This window comes from Clupea harengus, chromosome 10 (assembly GCF_900700415.2).
Source record: "Clupea harengus chromosome 10, Ch_v2.0.2, whole genome shotgun sequence".
Taxonomy (NCBI): Eukaryota; Metazoa; Chordata; class Actinopteri; order Clupeiformes; family Clupeidae; genus Clupea; species Clupea harengus.
The window spans coordinates 25191197-25212250 of record NC_045161.1 but is presented as its reverse complement, the minus strand read 5'-3'; the positions used below and the strand labels follow the sequence as shown (position 1 = coordinate 25212250).

The following is a 21054-nucleotide window of genomic DNA, read 5'->3' as shown; positions in this document are numbered from 1 at the left end:
GCCGAGCGTCATTTTTAATAACTCTGACAAGGTATCAGATGTACTCATCTTCTCCCGAACAATAACAAGGATAAACAGGATTTCCGTCGCAGGGAATTAGCGCCGCGCTCCTCTTTCACTTTTTTCTATCTTTCCTTTTTTTTTTTTTAAAGCGGACCATTTCCTCTTTTCACGGAACCATTCACTGCGAGGCACAATACAAATCACACTGGGCAGTCGCTTCAATACGGGAGGCATGGACTAGTTTTTCTTTTCTTCCTCCTCTCTTCTGCTCTCTCTCTCTCCTCCCTCCATCTCTCCATGAGTATTGTGAGCCAGACAGATTTCTTGGAGAATAGAAGCCTTCTCCATCCCTCCCTCCGCTTTAATTGCTTTCTCGATGGTAACAAAGGCGTAATTTTACTAAGAACCAGACCACATACAATAATGATTTCTCCACTGGCCTGTCCTACTTATTTCCATGTTTGAAAACTTTTTAATTCAAATTGCAGTGTAGATTAATTGTCTGATATGTAAAGCATTGTTCTGCATACTAATTCTACACCGTTTTTTTATTGTGCTGAGCATGTCTTTTGACACGGCCCTAATTAACGCCGAGATGTTAGCCTTTTTATGACATGTAAGCGCATAAATGAGCTCATTACCGTACCTATTGGAGGGAGCAAACTGACCAGTAATGAGAAGCGTCATTTCTCTAAGGTTAAACGCTTGCACAATGGGCTGCTTCAACAAGGCACAGAAAGCATCAATGGACCCTAGATTTGGTACCATCCCATGAGAAAAAAACTTGGACCTTGCATATTATACCTATACAAAACGAACCACTCCAAAATAACTCTCAAATAGCTGATGCACAAGAATCAATTAACATCTACATGAATGCTGCAAATTACTTTTATTCCACGCGCTCATTCGAAATGATAGTAGCCGTCTCTTTGCCTAGACCCCCCTCAGCAGCAACAGTCGGCCAGTTTACTCCTGATGTAGGGGTGCCCTCTGGATGCAAGAAGTGGGTATTACTGGATACAGGAGAAAGAGGGAACAGAAAAACACAAGAACCTTCAGAATAAGAACTCGGCCTCGCTCGCAGCAAAGACAATTTGCATTCTTTCTCTTTACCGTGGCGCCCCGTGCGCCCGCTAACGAGCAAAGTAAAGCCAAAGCTATGCTAAAAAAAAATTGTGTTGCGTACAAGTGCTACTTTTCACGCACAAACGGGCTCTCATCATTAGCGCATCTCCACAGAGAGATGGTGTAAATATGCCGGTGCGAGTGTGTGTGTGTGCGTGTGTGTGTGTGTGTGTGTGTGTGTGAGCTCATTAGGCTGTTTTAGCGCATTTGCCACCTTCACCAAGGCGCCTGACAGTGCATAGGGAGGAATGTGCCAGCCTCCCGTGTGAATACTGCAGGAGGAGCTCACCTAGGCTGCTGCTGAGGATTGGGTTTCAGCCCCAGGGAACTGGTGATGGGAGAGAGAGAAAAGAGAGGAGAGAAAGAGGGGAGAGAAAGAGGGGAAGGAGTTAGAGAAAGACAGAGGGGGGGGGGGGGGGTGGAGCAAGAGAAAGACAGAGAGAGAAAGAGAGAGGGACCAGAAAGAGAAAGAGATAGAGAGAGATCATGATTATGCATGTGCTTCAGCAAACCCACACATACACCTTGAGCACACTCAAAAAAACTTCCCTAACAAAAACACCTGAACCTCTGTGTGTGTGGAACTAGCCCAAGGGAGCGAGTGATGGAAGAAGAAGGAGAAGGAAGGGGAGAGACGGAGAGACAGAGAGTGAGAAACTATTTCAGTGTGAAAATACTGCCAGTCTGACATACATCCATATTCACACAATCATGCACAATACATGAGAACAGACTATTTTAAATGCCAAAGCTACGATTTCTACAATTATAACACAAACACATTCGTTCATCTAGAATTTAAATTACATATTTAATTAATATTTTAAGTAAAGCACTATCCTCAAATTATATTCTATGAGCGCTATGCAACTATAAATGTTTTTCTTTGACTGTGTGGTGCTGATTTGAAATGCCTGACTACATTTACAAAGCATGAAAACATTAAGTTATTGATCCCAATGCAATTTTCAATCCACTAGAAATATTCCAGAAGAAAAAGTTCATGATTATTTAAATAGTTGAAATATTCCAAATGGACAGGACAGAGTAACTATTTTAATCTGTCATGAACTGATCCTGGTAATCAAAACTACAAAATGAATTAGAGAATGAAGCCTTGGAAAGGATAGGAATTTTAGATGTACATCAGACATACAATATCAAACCCACACGTCTGTGTATAAATAAACACTAACAGTCAAAGAATATCCCAATCAGAATAACCTTAAAAAAAAAGAGTACATCTTTTTAAGAGAACATCCTTGTCCATCCTGCCCAAAACTAATATCTAACACAATCCCTCAAATTGACAGATTTCAAATCGAAACTGTCTCTGTTTTAAAATGCACAGCTGAATTCTGTACACCTGCATTCTATGAAGCATGCCAGACTTTAATCTAGGAGTTTTTCCCATGTGTTTGTATTTCCATGCTTGAATATTTACACTTTGTTTTCACACTTTGATATGCAGACTGTTGATGTTCTGTGTGCGTCCTTGTGTGTGTTTTGAAACAAGTGTGTGTTTTGAGAAACAGCCCGGACCTGGTGTGGTGATGGATGAGAATGTGTCTGTGTGTGTGTGTGTGTGTGTGTGTGTGTGTGTGTGTGTGTGTGTGTGTGTGTGTGTGTGTGTGTGTGTGTGTGTGTGTGTGTGTGTGTGTGTTTGAGAGTGTAAGACTCTTGGTTATACTGTACGTACTCTGGCGCTGCAAACGGCGGCATGCCTCTGAGTTCACTGGAGAACTTGGCCAGGGACTCACTGCCAAGGCACTCTGCCCCAAAGATAGAAGCAGAGAGGAGTTACTGCCGCCACTGTGCACATATACAAACAGTGAAGAATAACAAATAATTCTATTCAGATGATCGTCTGTGCTTCTTAAAGTGCGGTCGTCAGTGAACAGTTTACCTTTAATGTCAACCCTGCCCTGTGGGACGATCAGTTTGAGGCCACGCTGAACAGTGAAGCGCACAATGGTATATTCATCTGAAACACACAACCATACACACAATAAAAGAAAAGATGCCGTTTGAAAATCTGCGGTAGGACTGAAGCCACTGCCGTATGTATGAAGCTCACTGTGTGGGCTGCCCCACTAGGACTGAAGCCACTGCCGTATGTATGAAGCTCACTCTGTGGCTGCCCCACACTCACCAGTCAGGGATATGATGGTCTTGACCTCACGGTACCAGTCATTCCTTATATCCATGTGATCCGTGCTCTCAGCAGTCCTGACCTCCTTCTTCGGTCTCTTCACTACTTCCTGTCCAAACGCTGTCATCATCACCCGATATGTGCAAAACCTAAAGGGGGGGGGGGGGGGGGGAGAACAATCCATCCCATTTAATTACAGCCTAAGATATCAATGAGGACAGGCTTAAGTGTGAAAAAGGAGACGAGTTACTTCTTCCAGCAGATCATCAAGATGGGGAAGACAGTGACAATGGCCACGTAGAAGAGGGTGCGGTCCACCCTGCCGGAGTTGAAGAGACTAAGGATGTTGTCTCTTTGGAGCTCTGTGATGTTTACCTGAAGAGAGACAGCACAGTCACTCACAGCAGTCAGGCGGAACTGTACAATAAGTGTATGTGCTTGGTGTTGGTTTCATTATGGCTTGGAGGATTAGGAATTTAAAAATCGTATAAATTCCATCACGGAATTGCAATCAATCCAAGAATAAGCTTATCCAATAGTGACCTCTCCTGGTCATACCAAGCAGAGCACTCTACAATATGCCGACGAGGATTCCACAGTGGAGTTGAGGACTGTTGGTCCTCTCATCAGATGAAGCAGGGGGAAGGTCTTCAAACAGAGTAAGTGGCTAATTAATGGACACGTACCCTGAGTTTAGGTGAGAACTCCGCCTTGAGGAAGAGTTTGATGATCATATCAGCCTTCTGATGAAGCATGGCGTAGTCATTTTCCCCGTACAAGCCGGCAGAAGCCATAGCCAATCCAGAGTCTGCCAGGCTCCTGAACCTGACACACAGGTGAGACACAGGTGAGACACGTATTCCTCACATATATTACACGGTAGGTGCATTTGCTGGTAGCAAAGGGTGGGATGGCCATGTTAGCCGAGGGTTCTTAATAGTGAAAAAACTACTTCCAGGAGTGGCTCTTGTTCTGGCTTTCCAAAAGTATTCTGTAGGTGAGTCTGGTAGCAAGCTGATGCTTTTCTTTTTTACCATAACAATGGTTTCCATGGCAATCACCAAACTTTAGGGAGAATCCCGCTTAATTACCGTATCAGTCTTGTACATAAGTAGATTAGTCTCTTTTCAGCATATTGTGTAGTCTCACCTCTCACACTCCAGAAAGAAGGAGAGGTCATTGACCAGGAATCCCACGATTATGGGCTTGCTGTTGATAAGGCGCGTTTTCAGAGGGGCGGTGTCCTCCTCTTTCAACAAGTGCGTGTTTGACACGTCATGTGATGACGGACTTGGGCTCGCATCGATTGCTGTAAGAGTTCCACTGATCAGTTTATCCACTCCCACCTTATGCCAACTTTGTCTCTACCTCCACTGCAGCCTGGGTACTTACGGTCAGAGAAGGTCAGGTAGCTCTGCCGCAGGAACTGCTCAAACTCACCACGGGTGATACTGTTTTCCATGCCATTGTTGAACTTACACACACCCTTAATGAACCGATTCAGAATGCTCCAGACATTTTTCTGTGGGGAGGGGGGCATGGAAGGAGGGGACAAAAGACAAAGACAGAGAGAGAGAGAGAGTGAGACGGAGAGAAGGAGAGAGTGTAAAAAACAAACATCATCCCAGTCGAACTATAAATGAGCCGCACTATCACAAATTATAATAATAATAATTCATTTAATTTATAGCGTTCTATATTCGTCTGAATCTCAGAGTGCTACAGTAAAAACATAGTTAAAAAAAACCATAGTTAAAACGTAGTTAAAACAGCCTATAATAAAACATAGTTAAAAGCATAATTAAGAACATTGTTACACTTAAATATATAAACTTTTGTTCTTGCAATCCAAGTGTAACTTTTACTGTTACTCTAAGCCAAGCAATTGCAACATTCACAATGACTATGGGGAAATATACTCTGGCAATTTCTCAATTTTTCTGATCACATCTGGCCATCTTGGGGAAAAAAAAAACCTGGGACACTCAGTGCTTCACCAGTTTGCTTTTGATTTTGGTGTCTCTGGCAACGGTGTCTGGGACAACAACGGGACAGACGGGGAAGATGTCCTGGTACTCCTTAAACCTGATGCATGGAAACAAAACATTATACAGACAAATTCAATATCACACATACGTAGCAGTACCCTGTGTTAACAGTCATTATTTGTCTTTTTTACGTAACAGGTAACTATACTCTCCTCAAGTATATATTAGACCATGTTATTGACATAAGTATTGTCTTGTAATTACACAAGTTGATGTAAAAAGTACATGTAAGTAACTCATTAATTAAGTATTTACTAAATACTGACAGACACTTAATATAAGGTTTGGGTGGATAGACTCTTCTTGAGGTAAACTGCTTTACTTTTGAGCTGATAGATTACCATTTAGCCTCTACGGACTTGTTGACCACATCTTGGATGGTATACAGCATTTCACAGACCACTGGTCTCATGGTTACCACCTTGTTAATTATGTCTGCATTGCACTGCAAGTAATCCACTGCAAAGAATGGTCGTCACATTAGTCTTATAGTCATCTCTATAATAGTCTATAGACTCTATGGGTAGAATGACCTGTAATTAAAGTAGATATTGTTCCATAGATGATAATAACATTTAAAGATAACTAGTGAGCTAAAAGAAAGCAAAGACAGTACTGGCATCTTCCCGCCGGAAATACTTCTCCACGATGGCATTGATTTTCCTTCTCTGGAGTTTGGCGGCTTTGTTACTTAGGGTGGGGTCGATGGAGCGCAGGCGTTCCACTTCCTGGATGAAGAGCACAGCACCATGGGCGTTATGGTAACGCAGGTAGCGTTTGAAGTAATCAAGGTACGAGGGGTTTCTGAACAGGTCTGCGTAAGTTCTAAGAGCAAAAGTAGAACGAAATGATCATCTCTGATGTTATCACGTTATCATGATGTGGGGAACAAATTTCATTTGGAAATGAATCACTCAAATTAGGGATGCTTAAACCTTGGCCTCATAGATGGCGTGTGGTAGAAACTGTTTTCCTTCTTCAAATCCTTTCTGGTTGAGTTGGCAGACGACACATTTCTGGAAGTGGGTCTATCTAGGTTGAAAACAGAAAAGATTCTCTTCCTGCTGCTTCCTTATGATGAAGTGCAAATGGACTCACTGATATAAGGGGAATGCCTTGCATTACATCATCATTAGTTCTCCTGTGCTTCCCTCATTTGCTACTTCACAGTCAAGTCAAGCAGAGAATGTTGTGTTTTTGTTGTAACATCTAGAACGTGGTCAAACTGAGACATTGAGAAAATCTCATCTTGTTTTTGTTTAGGGTGTTGTTGGGTTTACTGAATGGGGAATGTTTGCAACTAGAGGTTTTGTTTTGCTTCTATAGCAAGTACACCACTTGCCTCTGCCCCCGCCTTCTGTTCACAGCAAAACACTTTGGTATAAAAAATGACAAGGAGGTTCTCCACTGAAGCATAACAGCACATTTCTTATTTAAAAAATATAAATATAAAAATATAAAAAGACAACTTAAGTCCCAGGGATCACCAGTATAATAACTCTTCAACAGTGTAAGTCAGCCTAATATATACATTACTATATGTGTAACATATGTATACATTACTATACGTGTAACATATGTATACATTACTATACGTGTAACATATGTATACATTACTATATGTGCAATATATGTATACATTACTATACGTGTAAAAAAGGATGTTGTGAAAAATGGTTGTGTATGATTTTGAAAAGTAATGGATTTCAATATTTGTTATTTGATTGTGAAATACAAAAGCAAAACACACATGGGCCTAACACCACTCATCATAGCTTGTTACAGTAATAACTAGGAGATAATTCTGCAGCTCAAGGTTGTTTATCTCGGAGAGCTTGCTCTTACCTGATGCCGGCCTTTCCTTACAGTAGAGATGGTAATTGGCACTTATCCTCTCTACTGCGTCTTTAGGGGACTTCAGGGCTAGCTGACCAAATGGCATATCATACTCATCTGTGCAACAGAAAATATTTGATATCATTTTCTATTTTTAATGCAGGCTTACTATTGACGGACAGTGGAATCAAACGTTTTCCTTTGGATATTTTTGCTGTCTGAAAAATAAATATCTCTTGGCTGAAATGTGTAAGCTTTAGAGGGACATTAACAAACAAGGTTGAAACTACTGTATGTTGAGTTGGTGCTCTGTGATTTAAAGGGAAACTTTGCGATTTTTCAACCTGGGCAATATTTTTTGATCTTTTTGGGTCCTAACTTTTACTAAGGACAATTAACAATTGTGTGTGTAGTGTGCAGGATCATTTGCATCAGTCAGTGTTCCATTTGAGACAACACTAATCAGCGACAGAACCCACTACAGATGTAAGTGCTTAGTGTGCACTATGCACTGTATTGCAGTGTATTTCGTAAAGTAGGCGGTTTGAGACATGGCTATATGTCTCTGTGCTCATATATGTAGCCATGCTCCAGGTGTAGACCCGCCTCATTCCCCGGGCTGGCACCTTCACGATGCTTCCGATATCATCAGACAGTGATGTTGTCCATTGTGAAAATGTCATTTCGGTGCGACGATATTTGAATTTAGGAGCTGCTTACTACAGTGTAACAAAACTAGCAGTGGTGCAACTGAAAAAGAATGCAGCGGTAGTTTAAAACTAGCAAGTTTCATCATGAGGACACATTTTACCCCCAAACTTACGAGCAAACTTACCCTCCACAGTTGCCCCCGGCTGCAGGTGAATAGACCCTCCTCTGGCCACGTCCTCCAATGTCAGGAGCACCCAGGTATCATTTGAGAGGAGCTCTGTGTCTGCATACCCACAGCAGCCACGGGAGAGAGCCAGGGCCTCAGTCATGCGCCTGAACTGCTGCGCTGCTGTGTTCTGTCCACTAGAGGGCACTGTCTGCATTCTGGTGACACGCGCTGACTCCATTCTGCCAAACTAGACCAGATCACATGGACATGATCAGCATAAACTGGATTACACAATGGGACACATTCCACCTACACGCACGCATGTAAACATGGGAACAGTCCGCCTCCATACGTCACTATGACAACCATGGGTGAGTATATATATATATATACACAAGACCAACTGGTTTCTTTGGAAACATGGTACTTCAAATCAAACACTCACGAGATGAGAGCTGAAATTTGTATCCTCTTCATCCAAAAATGAGTCATACGAGATGCTGAGAACCTGTGAATTTTTTTGTTACATTAGATTTCAATCACATTCCATTTCATTACAGGTTACTATCATGAACATACACTCACAGCTGATTTAGATATTGCTTACATAAACTCTAAGCATATTCTCATGAAATGAATTAAACAACTTAGAAGAAACTAGCTGTCCTTGTGCTCTGTCAACTAAAATGAAAAATTATGACACTGTGAGACTCTTTTGGGCTGTGTAATCAGCACCTAAATTTCCCAGTCCAATTCTATTAGCCAGATGGGAAGATCTAGATACGTAATTGCCAGCCAATTATTTTGTGTGTGAGCTGTACATGGAGGGGACATGGTAAACCCCTATGGAGATTAGGTCTGATGGAGGTTAGCAAGAACTGCTAACATCACCTACAACTGCAATTGTTTTGATAATCTCTGTAGTGACTAGAACATGATTTTGTTGTTTAACATCACCTTACAAATGTCGTGTTTCGCTGCATAAATCCAAGGAAGAGCTTCCCCAGAAGGCAGGAGCTCGCGTAACCGGGCACAGGTGCTTCTCTCTATCAACAGCATCCTCTCCGCCTCTCCACTCAGAAACGTGTCTGCTACCCTCCTGGCCACCACCTGTTTCTGCACATGGAGCGAGTCCTCGCCCTGCACTTTCAGCAGGAGGTGGAGGAGCACATCCAGCTCCTGCCACAGAGCCAGGTGGAGTACCGCCGCCTCCTGGGCCCTCTTCTCCAGAAACGCCCTATAGGGGCCCCCGGCCATTCCGTCAGCAGACATGGCCGGACCCACGTGGGCGTAGCAACGGGCACTGGGGGGTGGCGCGGGCACGTCCACATTGACGGGCACGTGGAGGGCAGGGGTGCCCATGCAGATGTGGGGAACGTCCACGTCGGGCAGCACCTGGTCTTTGCCAGCCTGGGAAGCCTGGATGGACAGCTGGAAGCCTCCTGCTGTGCCCACGCTAACATGCCGCATGGCGGTGGGGATCAGGTCGCTGTCTTTGTTGTGTGCGATACTGGTGCACCCATCCAGGCATCCTTTACCCTCCAGAGGAAGCCACTGACAGACACCTGGAGTGTCCTCCTGTCCTTCACCTCCAGTGGTAGTTTTAGGAGGTTTCTTGGAGCCCAGCTGAGACCTCCAGAGAAGCTTCTTGCTTTTTGTCGAGTTGTAAGAGGAAGGGCTAACAGCCGACTGTTCCAGTTGACTTTTCTCCACACCGGGCAGGACTGGGGACACCTGAGGTCCATCACAAGAAGCCAAGCGGAGGTACTCCTCCAGCACAGGCCTGCACTGGGCCAGGCGCCCCAACGAGGCCTTGCATTGGCTCAGGAAGTGAGGTGCCCAGTAGTGCCTGAGCCGGAGCACGGCCTGAGTCCTCATCCTCCACAGCATCTGCTGTTTGCCATCCTCTGGGTGATCGCCAGCCAGAATCTCCAATGCCTCCGCTAAGGACAAAACCCGTAGGAAGACAAATGAAGACAAACTATATTTATTGTGAAATACAATTATATTATACACTGCTATTCCGCTCCTGTGTAGCTATACTATACTATGCTAGACCTTTTACATAGTATACTACACTATACCATACTATACTACACTATACTATATCATACTATACTACATTGAATCACAGCATTTACACCATACCTATACACCTACACAATACCATTCTACACTTTACTATACTTATACCACACTATACCTATACCATACTACATTATCCTATATCATACTAAACTACACTTTATCATAGCATCTACATCAAACCTACACATCTCCACAATACCATACTACACTACACTATACTGTACCATACTATACTACACTATATTTTCTTTCAGTTAGCAGCTTTTATCCAAAGTTACTTACAGTCAAGTACAGATAAATATTTCCATCAGCATACCCTGTGTCAACCCCATGATCTCGGTGCTGTTACCACCTTGCTGTACCAGTTGCTCTATGCTATATTGTACTGTGCTGGAATGCCCTATCATTACTCTGTACTGATTACATAGTACTGTATAGTTATAGTTATTTCTCATATCAGGATGTCACATGATATGGTGACGCATGTCCTGACCTGTGGAGATGCGGCAGGCGGCCGTGACGCTGGAGCCCTCCTTGAGGTGGTTTAGCTGGATGACTGAGAGCAAGGCCCGGTAGCGGACACTCTGAGCAGTCTCCTGCTCCTGCTTCGGCAGACTCAGCAACCGGCTCACTCTCACACTGAACAGGACCAACTCCTCCCCTGCACTCACCAACGGGCACAGAGGTGACACAAACGCATGCCCACAGTGTGACGGTGGTCAAATGGCAGTGTGTATAATACAGTGTGTATAATGATGAACCTCGTGGGATACAAAATATGATACAACTCTCTGCCCATTGATAAAACTTCTTTACAAACAACAAAATACATACTCATCATATAAACTACATGTAATATGTCGAAGTTGTCGACATTCATTGCATTTATCAATCTGGAAGTTTATAAATCATGAGGGTCATTTTGTACAGTGGACCTACCGTTGACAGGCAAACTTTTTCTGTCTAGTAATGGCAACAGTACACACATAAACTGCAGACCTGCAGTACACCACAGCTCCAGAGGTGGCTCCAAAACACCAACAACATTATTTACAACTGAATTATGGCTAAACTCATTATATATACATTATATAGTTAAACGGATTTTTCAACTCCGTTACACCAGCACATTCATATCCAAGGGACAGGTTGATGGGATGGTACTTACATCATTTGTCATTAGTTACTTGATGATTTAATTAATTCTTTAATGCAGGGGTTTTCAACTGGTTTTGTCCCGGGGACCACCATTCTGACCAGAAAGTAATCCGCGGCCCACTGATGTGCCAGTGATTCCCAAAACATTTTACAGTCCCGTACCCTTCTTTTTCATGTTTGTAACCGCCGCCGCCACGCCCCCTCCCCCCGCACACATATTCTGCCTATAATACTTGTCAGTGTAAATTCTACGCTGAATATGGGTCTTCATCAGTATTTTGGGCAATGTGACTTGGCTATTCAGACATAAATATGTCGACGGGCCCAGGTATATTTATAAAAAAAAAAAAAAGTAAATGGTGAACTGATCAACATAGGCTCATGTCGCGGACCCCCTGCAATGCTGTCGCGGACCCCTGGTTGAAAACCCCTGCTTGAAAACCCCTGCTTAAATGGATTGTTCTTAGTCCTATGACCTCTTATGTTGTTTCAAACAAAGATAATCAAGAAAAAGGTCTTTAAAGACAGCTAACTCGCTCCATACACAATGCAATTTCAGTGACAGGGTAGAGGCCAAGGTTATGTGTGTGTATTAATGTGTGTGTGTGTGTGTGTCTTAATATGTCTGTGTGAGTGTGTGTGCCTGTGTGAATGAGAGAGAGAGCGAGACAGAGTGTGTGTGTGTGTGTGAGAGAGAGAGAGAGTTTGTGTTTGTTTTGTGTGTCTGTGTGAGAGAGTGTGTGTGTGTGTCTGTGTGAGAGAGTGTGTGTGTGTGTGTGTGTGTGTGTGTGTGTGTGTGTGTGTGTGTGTGTGTATGTGTGTGTATCTGTGCGGCCCTTGACAGGGATCCATCCACCTTACCACGTGTGCCTGCAATGAGGGAGCTGAAGCGTTGCATGCCCCTCACACTGCCCACACACCTCTTCAGCAGCCACTGCTCTGCACCGGACCATGGCTGCTCCACTGCTCACAAACACCAAAAGAATCAGAATCAGAATCAGAATCGTTTTTATTGCCAAGTAAGTTTACACCTACCAGGAATTTGGAACTTGGTGAGATTTTGACCCACTTACTGATACATAGATGTATCATTCAATGTATTCTACACAGAGAGAAACAGATATAATATACAATTCACCTTTGGTTTGAAAGGACGGAAGCTGCAGGACCTCTGTGCATAGCAAGTAGTGGTGATATAGCTCAGTTTGCTTAAATAAGGCTAATCGATGTGTTGCCAACCACTGCAGAAACCCGTGTCCATCCACCTGCTACACATAGAAATGACCACTGTTGCTATGGCAGATAATTGACAGAGTTCTTTACTAGCCATTTCCATTTACCATTAAATGAATGAATGAATGAATTAATTAATTAATTAATACTTGGGAGTGCTGAACTTCAGGACACAGAATCCACTTGTTGTCACGCAGAAGGTAGAGAGGGGTCTGTCCAAAAACCTTCATTAAAAAAATATATATATTACAAAACCCAGTGACAAATGGAGGATTTAAATGAACAGATGTGGCTTATAACGTCAAAATAGGAAAAAAAAACACTAACAGGTAGGTTGAGGAAGGTGTTGAAGAAATCCACAAATACTTCATCTTTCAAAAGTTCGGGTAACGTTCTTTCATCTTCCTCTCCTGAAAGATTAATGAAAGGATATCAAACTCCTACTCAATTAGTACAACCAGCTTGCTGGGTGATGTTTAAGATCATAGCAATGAGCACACATGATTAATCTGAATGCAAGTTTACTATAGAACACAAAGTCATTGTCAACATCTGTTTAATGGAAGCCTATATACACCTTTATGTTAACATCAATTAATTCAGCTTTCCTAAACGTAACCTACTGAAACAGCTGCTTGAACCTTCTGTCAAAGTATTTTCTCTCATGACTCAAGATCCACACCTAGGCTTAGTTAAATAACATTGCCATAATCGCAGGCTGGAATTGACAGTACACGTCGAAGAGTTCTAAATGCACGCACAATCAATTATCTATGACGTAATAATCTGAATTAGAACGACTAAGGAAACAGGGCAGATCTACTGGTAAGGTGAGTCAGTAAGAAATCTTTCATACAACATTACAACATCGTATTATCTTTCGATAAGTGTGTAAGTACTTTTCCATTTGTGTCAGTACTTCTCCACTATGTTTGGCAGGGACGAACTATTTTCTGGGAGGGGGTGCTGTAGCTGGGAGGGTGCTGGCATAGGCCATGGACTACCACACTGGTCGCATATCATCCACTACTTTACCCCAAGCACTGTAATCGCTTCTTTCGTGATGCCCCACCCTGGAGAGCGCTATCCATCACAGCAGTGCTGATTAGACTGAGCGATTACTGAGCCCCCCCAAGGCTTTCATTTCAAATAAGTTGAGAAGTATACGAGCATGGCGTATTAGGACCACATTAAGGGGGGGAAAGAGGAGAAAGACTTTTCATTGTTATTTTGCATTTAGAGATTTAATTGGAAACGCCGAGAATAAAGTCGAAATGTCGGGAATAAAGCTGAAATAAAATCTCCAGAATAAAGTCGAAATGTTAAGAATGAAGTCGTAAAGTTGAGAATAAGGAAGAAATGGGTGGCTAGGTTGACGACTTTAATTCTACTATGCTGTTAACATCAAAGTTAAGCATAACGTTACGTTATTGATATGACGCAGCTTTCAGTAACGGCCAGTAGCTGAAGCAGTCAGTCGCTCTCTCTAAATTTTGGTTTGATGGCTGACTGGTTGGCCAGCTACTAGCAATTCATCTTACGCTATCTTTGCTTTACCAGCTGGGTTCGATAAACTGCAGATAGTTTAGCTACGAGTCTTAGCCTAAGACAGTACATGGCCTGACCCACTGGCTATTTTCAGTGACACTCCCTTTTTTCTCTCGGTGTTATACACCCATACCTGCTCTCCATGACACGATGTATGCATGTTTCCACTATCGGGGTAAATCTGGTCCAGCTAGTGCCAGTTGCGTCTCCATCGTCACTTCCGGGGCTTGTTGAAGCTAATTTATTGCAATGAACGATTAGCATGCTATTCGAACCATGGGGTGCTTTAAACACAGACTAACGTTTACTTTACTCATGTAAACAATTGAGACTACCTTGCTATCTAATGTGAACTATGCCAATGGCTGACTTATGTTATAGCCACCTCTTTAGGCTATCTGTGATACGGATTGCTAAACTATTCCAGTAGCCTACATGACAGTTTTTAGGAAAAGAGGAGTCTGATGAGTCTGTTTAAACAAACAAACAAACAAGGCTGACTTCAGTCAGTTTTATTGTTGCACAACGACACACAGCAACACACACGTGCATATATTAGGTGGCGACACAGGACACACACACACACACTGCATTTTCCCATCCCGGACTGTCCTTCCTCCAGGACCCCAGGAGCAGTGGACAGCCTTAGGCGCCCGGGGACCAAGTAAAGTGGACCGTCCATCTTGGTCAGGGACGGACAGGAGAGTGTTCTGTTCTTTTGCATGCTTTTCTGTTGGGGTTCTTAGTGGAGAAAACCCCTTGTGAACACGGGGAGAACATGCAAACTCCACACAGAAAGGCCCGGGAGATAGCCCACCTGAGCACTGAGGTCTGGGGAGGACCTGCCCCCCAGAGCCATCAGCGCCCCATGCGGGAATCGAACACAGGACCTTCTTGCTGTGAGGCGGTAGTGCAAGCACCAGGGTTACCAGGGTAATTGGTCCGATAGTAGAAACGCGAATGGTCATCTCCGGAGACGGCCCGAACACTAAATCCACCAGGGTGCGCAGGGATGCAGTGGTGTAGTCTGAGTCTTTTTAATCCCCAGCTGCCGGCGGACCTCACTGAACAAAACGGTTTTGAAGTTGTGGTCCTGGTCGCTGTGCAGGTCCTCAGGTCAGAACATAATGCCAGAACATCTCATTGACTAAGATTAGAGACAAAGTAAAAAAAAAACAGATTTGTGTATCAGAAGTTTTTTTTTTCTTCTTCTTCTTTTCTCTCCCATTAATCATCTCTCGACCCATCAGATTTACCTGGTGTCCCTGTGTATAGAAAGTAATTCAAACTAGCTCCACCTCCAGCAGCTACAGTACAGCGGTATCATGCTGCTTAATCATGTCATATATAATAATATATCAGTCAGAGGGACCAACTAGTACTTTTACTTTAACAGTAGTACATTTACAGAAACAGAAGACAGATTTTTTACAGTTATTAAGTTATTATGATATTACTTATTAATTAACAAATACAGCCATGCAGCCAGAAAAACAACTGACTGGTAGAGTTAAGGTGCTTCACGGACACGAAAAAACAGTTGCACAGCTCTCAGCCTGCTGACAGCTGTGGGCCATCTCGTCGGGGGCTACTACAGAAAGTCCAACAATCACGATCACTTTTCAGTATGTGTGGTAAAAGAAAGGACACCATGTTCTATGTTGCAAACACGATAAGCTTTTTTATCTTGTGGCCATCCACAATGACATCTGATTTGAAGTAACATAATGGCTGATTATGTATCCGATACGTATCTAGATACATGGACTACAGTAGGATTCAGGGACGATACGTTTTAATACAGAACGATCTGGTGCGATTAGATACTATGAAGTCTGACTGACCCTGATCTCAGGTTGCTAGTATTACCATCATGTTAACTAACCCAGAGCAAGATGATGTACTGTACAGAAGACTATAGTGCCAAGTTTCTCATGAAACAGCACAGCACATCAAATCAGTTTCTTTCATTCAACATGATTTGTAACTTTAGGTGTTTAGGACTTTAGGACTGGGCCATCAACCGGTTTATGGTACATTTAGATCGATTCAGGGGTCCGTGTAAACTGGTTTCCGATTCGTATTGGTGAATCATTACACCTCTAGTACACCCTGATGTTTAGACAGTGAGGATTTTTCCACAGGCCCATGTAGCCTGTCATTTTAACTCAAGGCAAGACATAAAATAGGAAAGTTAAACCATACTGAAATATAATCCTCCTCTTTATATAGCCTATGTAGCTTGTTATGGCAGGCTAATTCCAATCTGTTTAGACTTTTCTTGAAGCTGAATCACACTGAGGCTCAAGGTAAGCTTTGTTTATTACAGCTCTGCAGACACCGGATTAAAGTTATACCTCGATGTGTTTATAAACAATGATAAAGATTAAAAACCCCTACATCATCTTTCATACCCCACATCAACACAGATACATTACACATTTCCTTTAACATCTCAAGTATAATTGGTTATACTTTTCACAGAAATCCAACCCCCCTAACAAGATTGGTTAAAACCTTTTGCAAAAAAAAAACCTTCTTACTGGAAATCTCCATAAAATATCTTTCTTAGAATAGATTGGCCCTTTAGTTGTTATTCATAGTTTCTAGTAATGGGACAACCATTGTCCCAAATTGGCAAATGTTTCCAATCACATGTTACTTCCCCCTTTCTCCTGGGTCACACCAACTCAGGTCGGTATGTGCCTGAAATGGAGCATATCATGGGAACATCCTCAACATCCCCATCTCCAGCATGGCCATTGTAGAGACTAACCTGCACTTCAGGTAACCTCGACACCACCTTTCTCCTCACACAGAGGGAGAGGGATGCTTAGTTCTGTGTTCATGTTAAACACCAATTTATCAGAAAATCCCACAACATAGCTTAATTTCCATTGTCAAATAAACAAGTCACCCACATTATTATTTTCACTTGTCATGGAGCTACACTTTAGGTAAGTCACAGATGGAGATGTGCTTTCATAGGCGCTAAGAGGGAGCATCAAAGCCATGTATGATTTCCAGGTGGAATAAAGACCCTTTCTTGACCTGTCCCTTTCTTGACCTGTACTTCATCCACACGCAAGGGAAGGAATGTTCCCATCGTCTTTCATTGCACTTCTAAATGCCACCACGGGGTGGCGTATTAGCATTGTATAACCTGTAGACTAAATGAAACGAACAAACGTATTGTGAACTAAATGGCATCAGTAGTTTGCTAAAAAATAACATAACAATATATTCACGAAAGCACGACGACCTAAAAAGAGACATTTTGTAAAGTCTATAGTCATAGTCCTTTACATTGTCAAACCTTACTTAGGGTCCTATTTCATTGGAGATACACTGCACCAGTGGAACGAAGTCCTGTTTTTTTGGGTGTATCCAATGAATTCAGCCCATGCGCTTTCCATCTCCAGGCCATGAAGAGATCACGTTTCTGAGTAGCCAATCAGAGGCTGAGGGATCCGACAATGCACTTTAAAAGTTCGACTGCATGAGGCAAGCGGAGAAAGAGAATGAGAGAAAAACAAGAAGGATCTATCCGACATACCCACTGGAGACAGTACCAGTTTTATTGTCCTCATTTTATCATTTTTGAAGGTAATGTATGTCAATATTTACATATTGAAGTACATGTCTTTGTGTTGCAGCTGGGAACAAGTGATGTCATGATTATGCCATGCTGTTTCAAGGCGGTTTCTTTGATGCGTTTGGATGTTCTCGTTTGTTTTTTACCTGTTGTTTAGTAAATTTACTATTTAGTATTTTTGCTTTGAATTACACATTTTGTGAAAAGCTGTTCTGGTGTTATGATGTATTTTTTGTTTGCCATCAACTGGCAATCGCCTCATAGCAACCACGACCACAAGTTAAAATCGGCAGTCCTGTGTGGTCAACATGTAGCCATAAACACAATGTAGGCTAGTCATTGGTGTTGGTGTCGCTTTCGGCATTTCTTGGGGGGAGAAAACAATTCGCGGTTATAATATGTTGCATGTTATGGCTTTTTTTTTGTGTGTTGGTGTCCGTTGTTTTGGGTACAGTCGCATCACTTCGATGTGCTTGCCTTGTAGAGATGGCAACGCTGGCTAACTATTGTTCTTGCCTTGGCTATTGCATAACGTGGTTCTTACCCAACCCTCCCCCCTACCACTTTTAACACTCGAAACTGTGATGCCTACTGACGATTCCCGTCATTGTTACTTCGTCAGGCTTTTACACGAACGTACACCGTATGTTTGTATCTGTGGTGGATTTTGAGAAATGCGCTGAAGTATATATTTTTATTTTATTGTTTTAGGTACACTATAGCCAGCAAGATGGCCACTTCTGCTAGTGCCAAGTTGAGTAAAGCTGTTAAACAGCAATATCTGGAGCTTCCCCAGGGAGACAAGGTTCAAGCAATGTACATCTGGATTGATGGAACTGGAGAAGGCTTGCGCTGCAAAACCAGAACCCTGGATTCTGAACCTAAAAGTATTGAAGGTGAGCGCAAGGATCTGTTTAAGTCAGCCTTTTGTGCTTGAGATTATCTCTATTGCAGTGGTGTGGTGGATTGCTGTGTCTAAACATCAACTGTATGTTGTTCTTAGATCTCCCTGAATGGAACTTTGATGGCTCCAGCACGTACCAGTCTGAAGGCTCCAACAGCGACATGTACCTGATGCCAGCAGCCATGTTCAGAGATCCTTTCAGGAAGGACCCCAACAAACTGGTCTTGTGTGACGTTCTGAAGTACAACCGCAAGCCTGCAGGTGAGGGTCCTAGACTAATTTTGCAGCATTACACATATCATTGATTTGACTTAATGTCTTTCTGTTTGTCTAATGTTGTACCACTACTTTTATCCCAACAGAAACCAACTTGCGCCAGAGTTGTAATAAGATCATGGAAATGGTGAATAGCCAGATCCCGTGGTTCGGCATGGAACAAGAGTATACCATCTTGGGAACAGATGGGCATCCCTTTGGCTGGCCATCCAATGGTTTCCCTGGTCCCCAAGGTGAGTGTCCGTGAGCTGGCTGTGTTAAGCTCAGGCTACGGCCAGAGTGAGAGTCTTCACTGTGCCCTCTGCTGGCCCTGTAGTTCTAAGTCTGAGTTTCTCCATCAGGACCGTACTACTGTGGCGTTGGGGCTGACAAGGCATACGGTCGAGACATCGTGGAGGCCCACTACAGGGCCTGCCTATATGCTGGCGTGATGATCTGTGGCACCAATGCAGAAGTGATGCCTGCTCAGGTATGTTTAATCAGTTGTTAAGGCTTGCATTCATCTGTGATGGAAGAAATGTTTAACTAGATTAAGGAAATTGTAATAAAGTCTTAACTAGTTATGTAATTGAAGGGTGCTGGCTGCATGAAGTTAAAAGGTGTGTGTGGTACAGTATAAATGCCTGTTTGCACTAATTTTTTTTCGCTTCTCTGTTTCTAGTGGGAGTTCCAGGTTGGTCCTTGCGAGGGCATCAGCATGGGGGACCACTTGTGGGCTGCCCGCTTCATTCTGCACAGGGTGTGTGAAGACTTTGGGGTTGTGGCCTCATTCGACCCCAAGCCCATCTCTGGAAACTGGAACGGCGCTGGTTGCCACACCAACTTCAGCACCAAGGAGATGCGTGACGAGGGTGGATTAAGGTAGATTGATGGTCAAGCATAGCTTCCTTGCATTATCAAATCGTGCATTTGATCAAGCTAGTAAGGTTTAAAGCAAATGTATGCATGTTGGGTCTCTCCCATTAACGTGAGATGGCTTGTCTGTCTGCCTATAGATATATTGAGGAGTCCATTGAGAAGCTCGGCAGAAGGCACCACTACCACATCCGTGCCTACGACCCCAAGGGAGGGGCGGACAATGCCAGGCGCCTGACCGGCTACCACGAGACTTCCAACATCCACGAGTTCTCCGCCGGCGTGGCCAACCGCGGGGCCAGCATTCGCATCCCGCGTACTGTGGGCCAGGAGAAGAAGGGCTACTTCGAAGACCGCCGCCCTTCGGCCAACTGCGACCCTTACGCAGTCACAGAGGCACTGATTCGCACTTGTTTACTCAGCGAAGAGGGAGACGAACCGACCGAGTACAAGTGAACTGCGTTGGGCTGACCTCGTAATCCACCCTCATCCTCCTCCCCTGCAGCTCCGAGCTGCTGTAGGGCATAGGAGACGTTTTTAGTACTGTACTGTCTGTGGTCTTATTAAGAACCTTGTATTCATGTTGACTGGTCAATCCAATACAAGGTATAACCTAGATGGAGTTGTTTTTTTTTTGTTTGTTTTTTGTCAGAAGAGGTGTGCGAATTTCATTCAAAAAAAAAAATGTGCACATTGGGTCCTAGTCACCCATATTTTTTTAGCCTGTTTCACTGCCATTACTGTCCAGTTTAAAATTGTTGCTATGGACCTAACGTCTCTACACTTGGTTGGATTCCCCTTGTGTAGTAGATCATGAGAGTGTATGACATTTCTAAACTTCTGTGAATTAGCATGTAATGTCTTTCTAACATAGTTTTAACTAAACAAGATCTATAGATCTTTCTTTTTAAACGAGTGCTGATATCTTGTGGTTCATCTTGGATCAAAGTCTCTGGTTCTCTCTGTGCGGTACTATTCTGTGTGGGGTCCAACATGCATCAAGTCTAGTTTTTTTTGTACGGATCCTTTTGTCTGCCTTTCCTCTTGTTATCTTAGATGAAGGGTTTTTATTCGTATTGTTAGAGGCCAGTTGTGGCTCTACTTATCTCCTCAAAATGGATGAACTCTGTTTCTTATCGTGACATTAAAAAGAAGAACACACTAATTTTACCTTTAATCGTCTCTGCATTGTTCTTTGGGAATATGTTCTCAAATTACTTGGAACATCAACAACCTGCTTTTATTAAAATTGCCCTTTTTAATCACTGACCATCATGCACTAAGTCAGGGAACAGATTCTTTCCGAAGATAAACTCATCACGCGCGCAAAATTAAGGCCTTCTCATAAGTTACAGTTGGATACCACTCACTGGTCAAAGTGTCTCAAGCTTTCATTCAGTGAGCCAGATC

General features: G+C 43.1%; 2 protein-coding genes across 2 annotated transcripts; one reads left to right on the top strand and one right to left on the bottom strand.

The window, feature by feature from the left end:
• Positions 1-880: 880 nt before the first annotated feature.
• Positions 881-14157, bottom strand: LOC105894998 (regulator of G protein signaling like 1). Its single transcript, XM_012821563.2, has 23 exons — positions 14148-14157; positions 12794-12876; positions 12616-12690; positions 12372-12501; positions 12095-12196; positions 10569-10736; positions 8945-9930; positions 8433-8495; positions 8003-8234; positions 7177-7284; positions 6267-6363; positions 5948-6156; positions 5673-5790; positions 5281-5368; positions 4676-4805; positions 4433-4592; positions 3970-4108; positions 3534-3658; positions 3284-3432; positions 3038-3115; positions 2831-2903; positions 1421-1459; positions 881-1019 (listed from the first exon to the last, which is right to left on the bottom strand). Exons 5-23 carry the CDS (start codon positions 12129-12131, stop codon positions 896-898), a joined length of 3123 nt encoding a protein of 1040 aa, XP_012677017.2. The 5' UTR covers positions 12132-12196; positions 12372-12501; positions 12616-12690; positions 12794-12876; positions 14148-14157; the 3' UTR covers positions 881-895.
• A 3307-nt stretch (positions 14158-17464) lies between these two features.
• Positions 17465-20821, top strand: glulb (glutamate-ammonia ligase (glutamine synthase) b). The gene is made up of 7 exons (XM_012821740.3): positions 17465-17620; positions 18321-18505; positions 18613-18774; positions 18876-19022; positions 19131-19258; positions 19451-19650; positions 19785-20821. Exons 2-7 carry the CDS (start codon positions 18340-18342, stop codon positions 20098-20100), a joined length of 1119 nt encoding a protein of 372 aa, XP_012677194.1. The 5' UTR covers positions 17465-17620; positions 18321-18339; the 3' UTR covers positions 20101-20821.
• Positions 20822-21054: the final 233 nt, after the last annotated feature.

Coding starts and splice junctions, on each gene's coding strand:
- LOC105894998 (XM_012821563.2), bottom strand. CDS start 12,131: ATGCAACGCTTCAGCTCCCTCATTGCAGGCACACGTG. Junction 8,496..8,944: donor CGAAACACGACATTTGTAAG/GTGATGTTAAAC, acceptor AAAAATTCACAG/GTTCTCAGCATCTCGTATGA. Junction 2,904..3,037: donor GGGCAGGGTTGACATTAAAG/GTAAACTGTTCA, acceptor TCTTTGGGGCAG/AGTGCCTTGGCAGTGAGTCC.
- glulb (XM_012821740.3), top strand. CDS start 18,340: ATGGCCACTTCTGCTAGTGCCAAGTTGAGTAAAGCTGTTAAACAGCAA. Junction 18,506..18,612: donor TGAACCTAAAAGTATTGAAG/GTGAGCGCAAGG, acceptor TGTTGTTCTTAG/ATCTCCCTGAATGGAACTTT. Junction 18,775..18,875: donor GTACAACCGCAAGCCTGCAG/GTGAGGGTCCTA, acceptor TTATCCCAACAG/AAACCAACTTGCGCCAGAGT.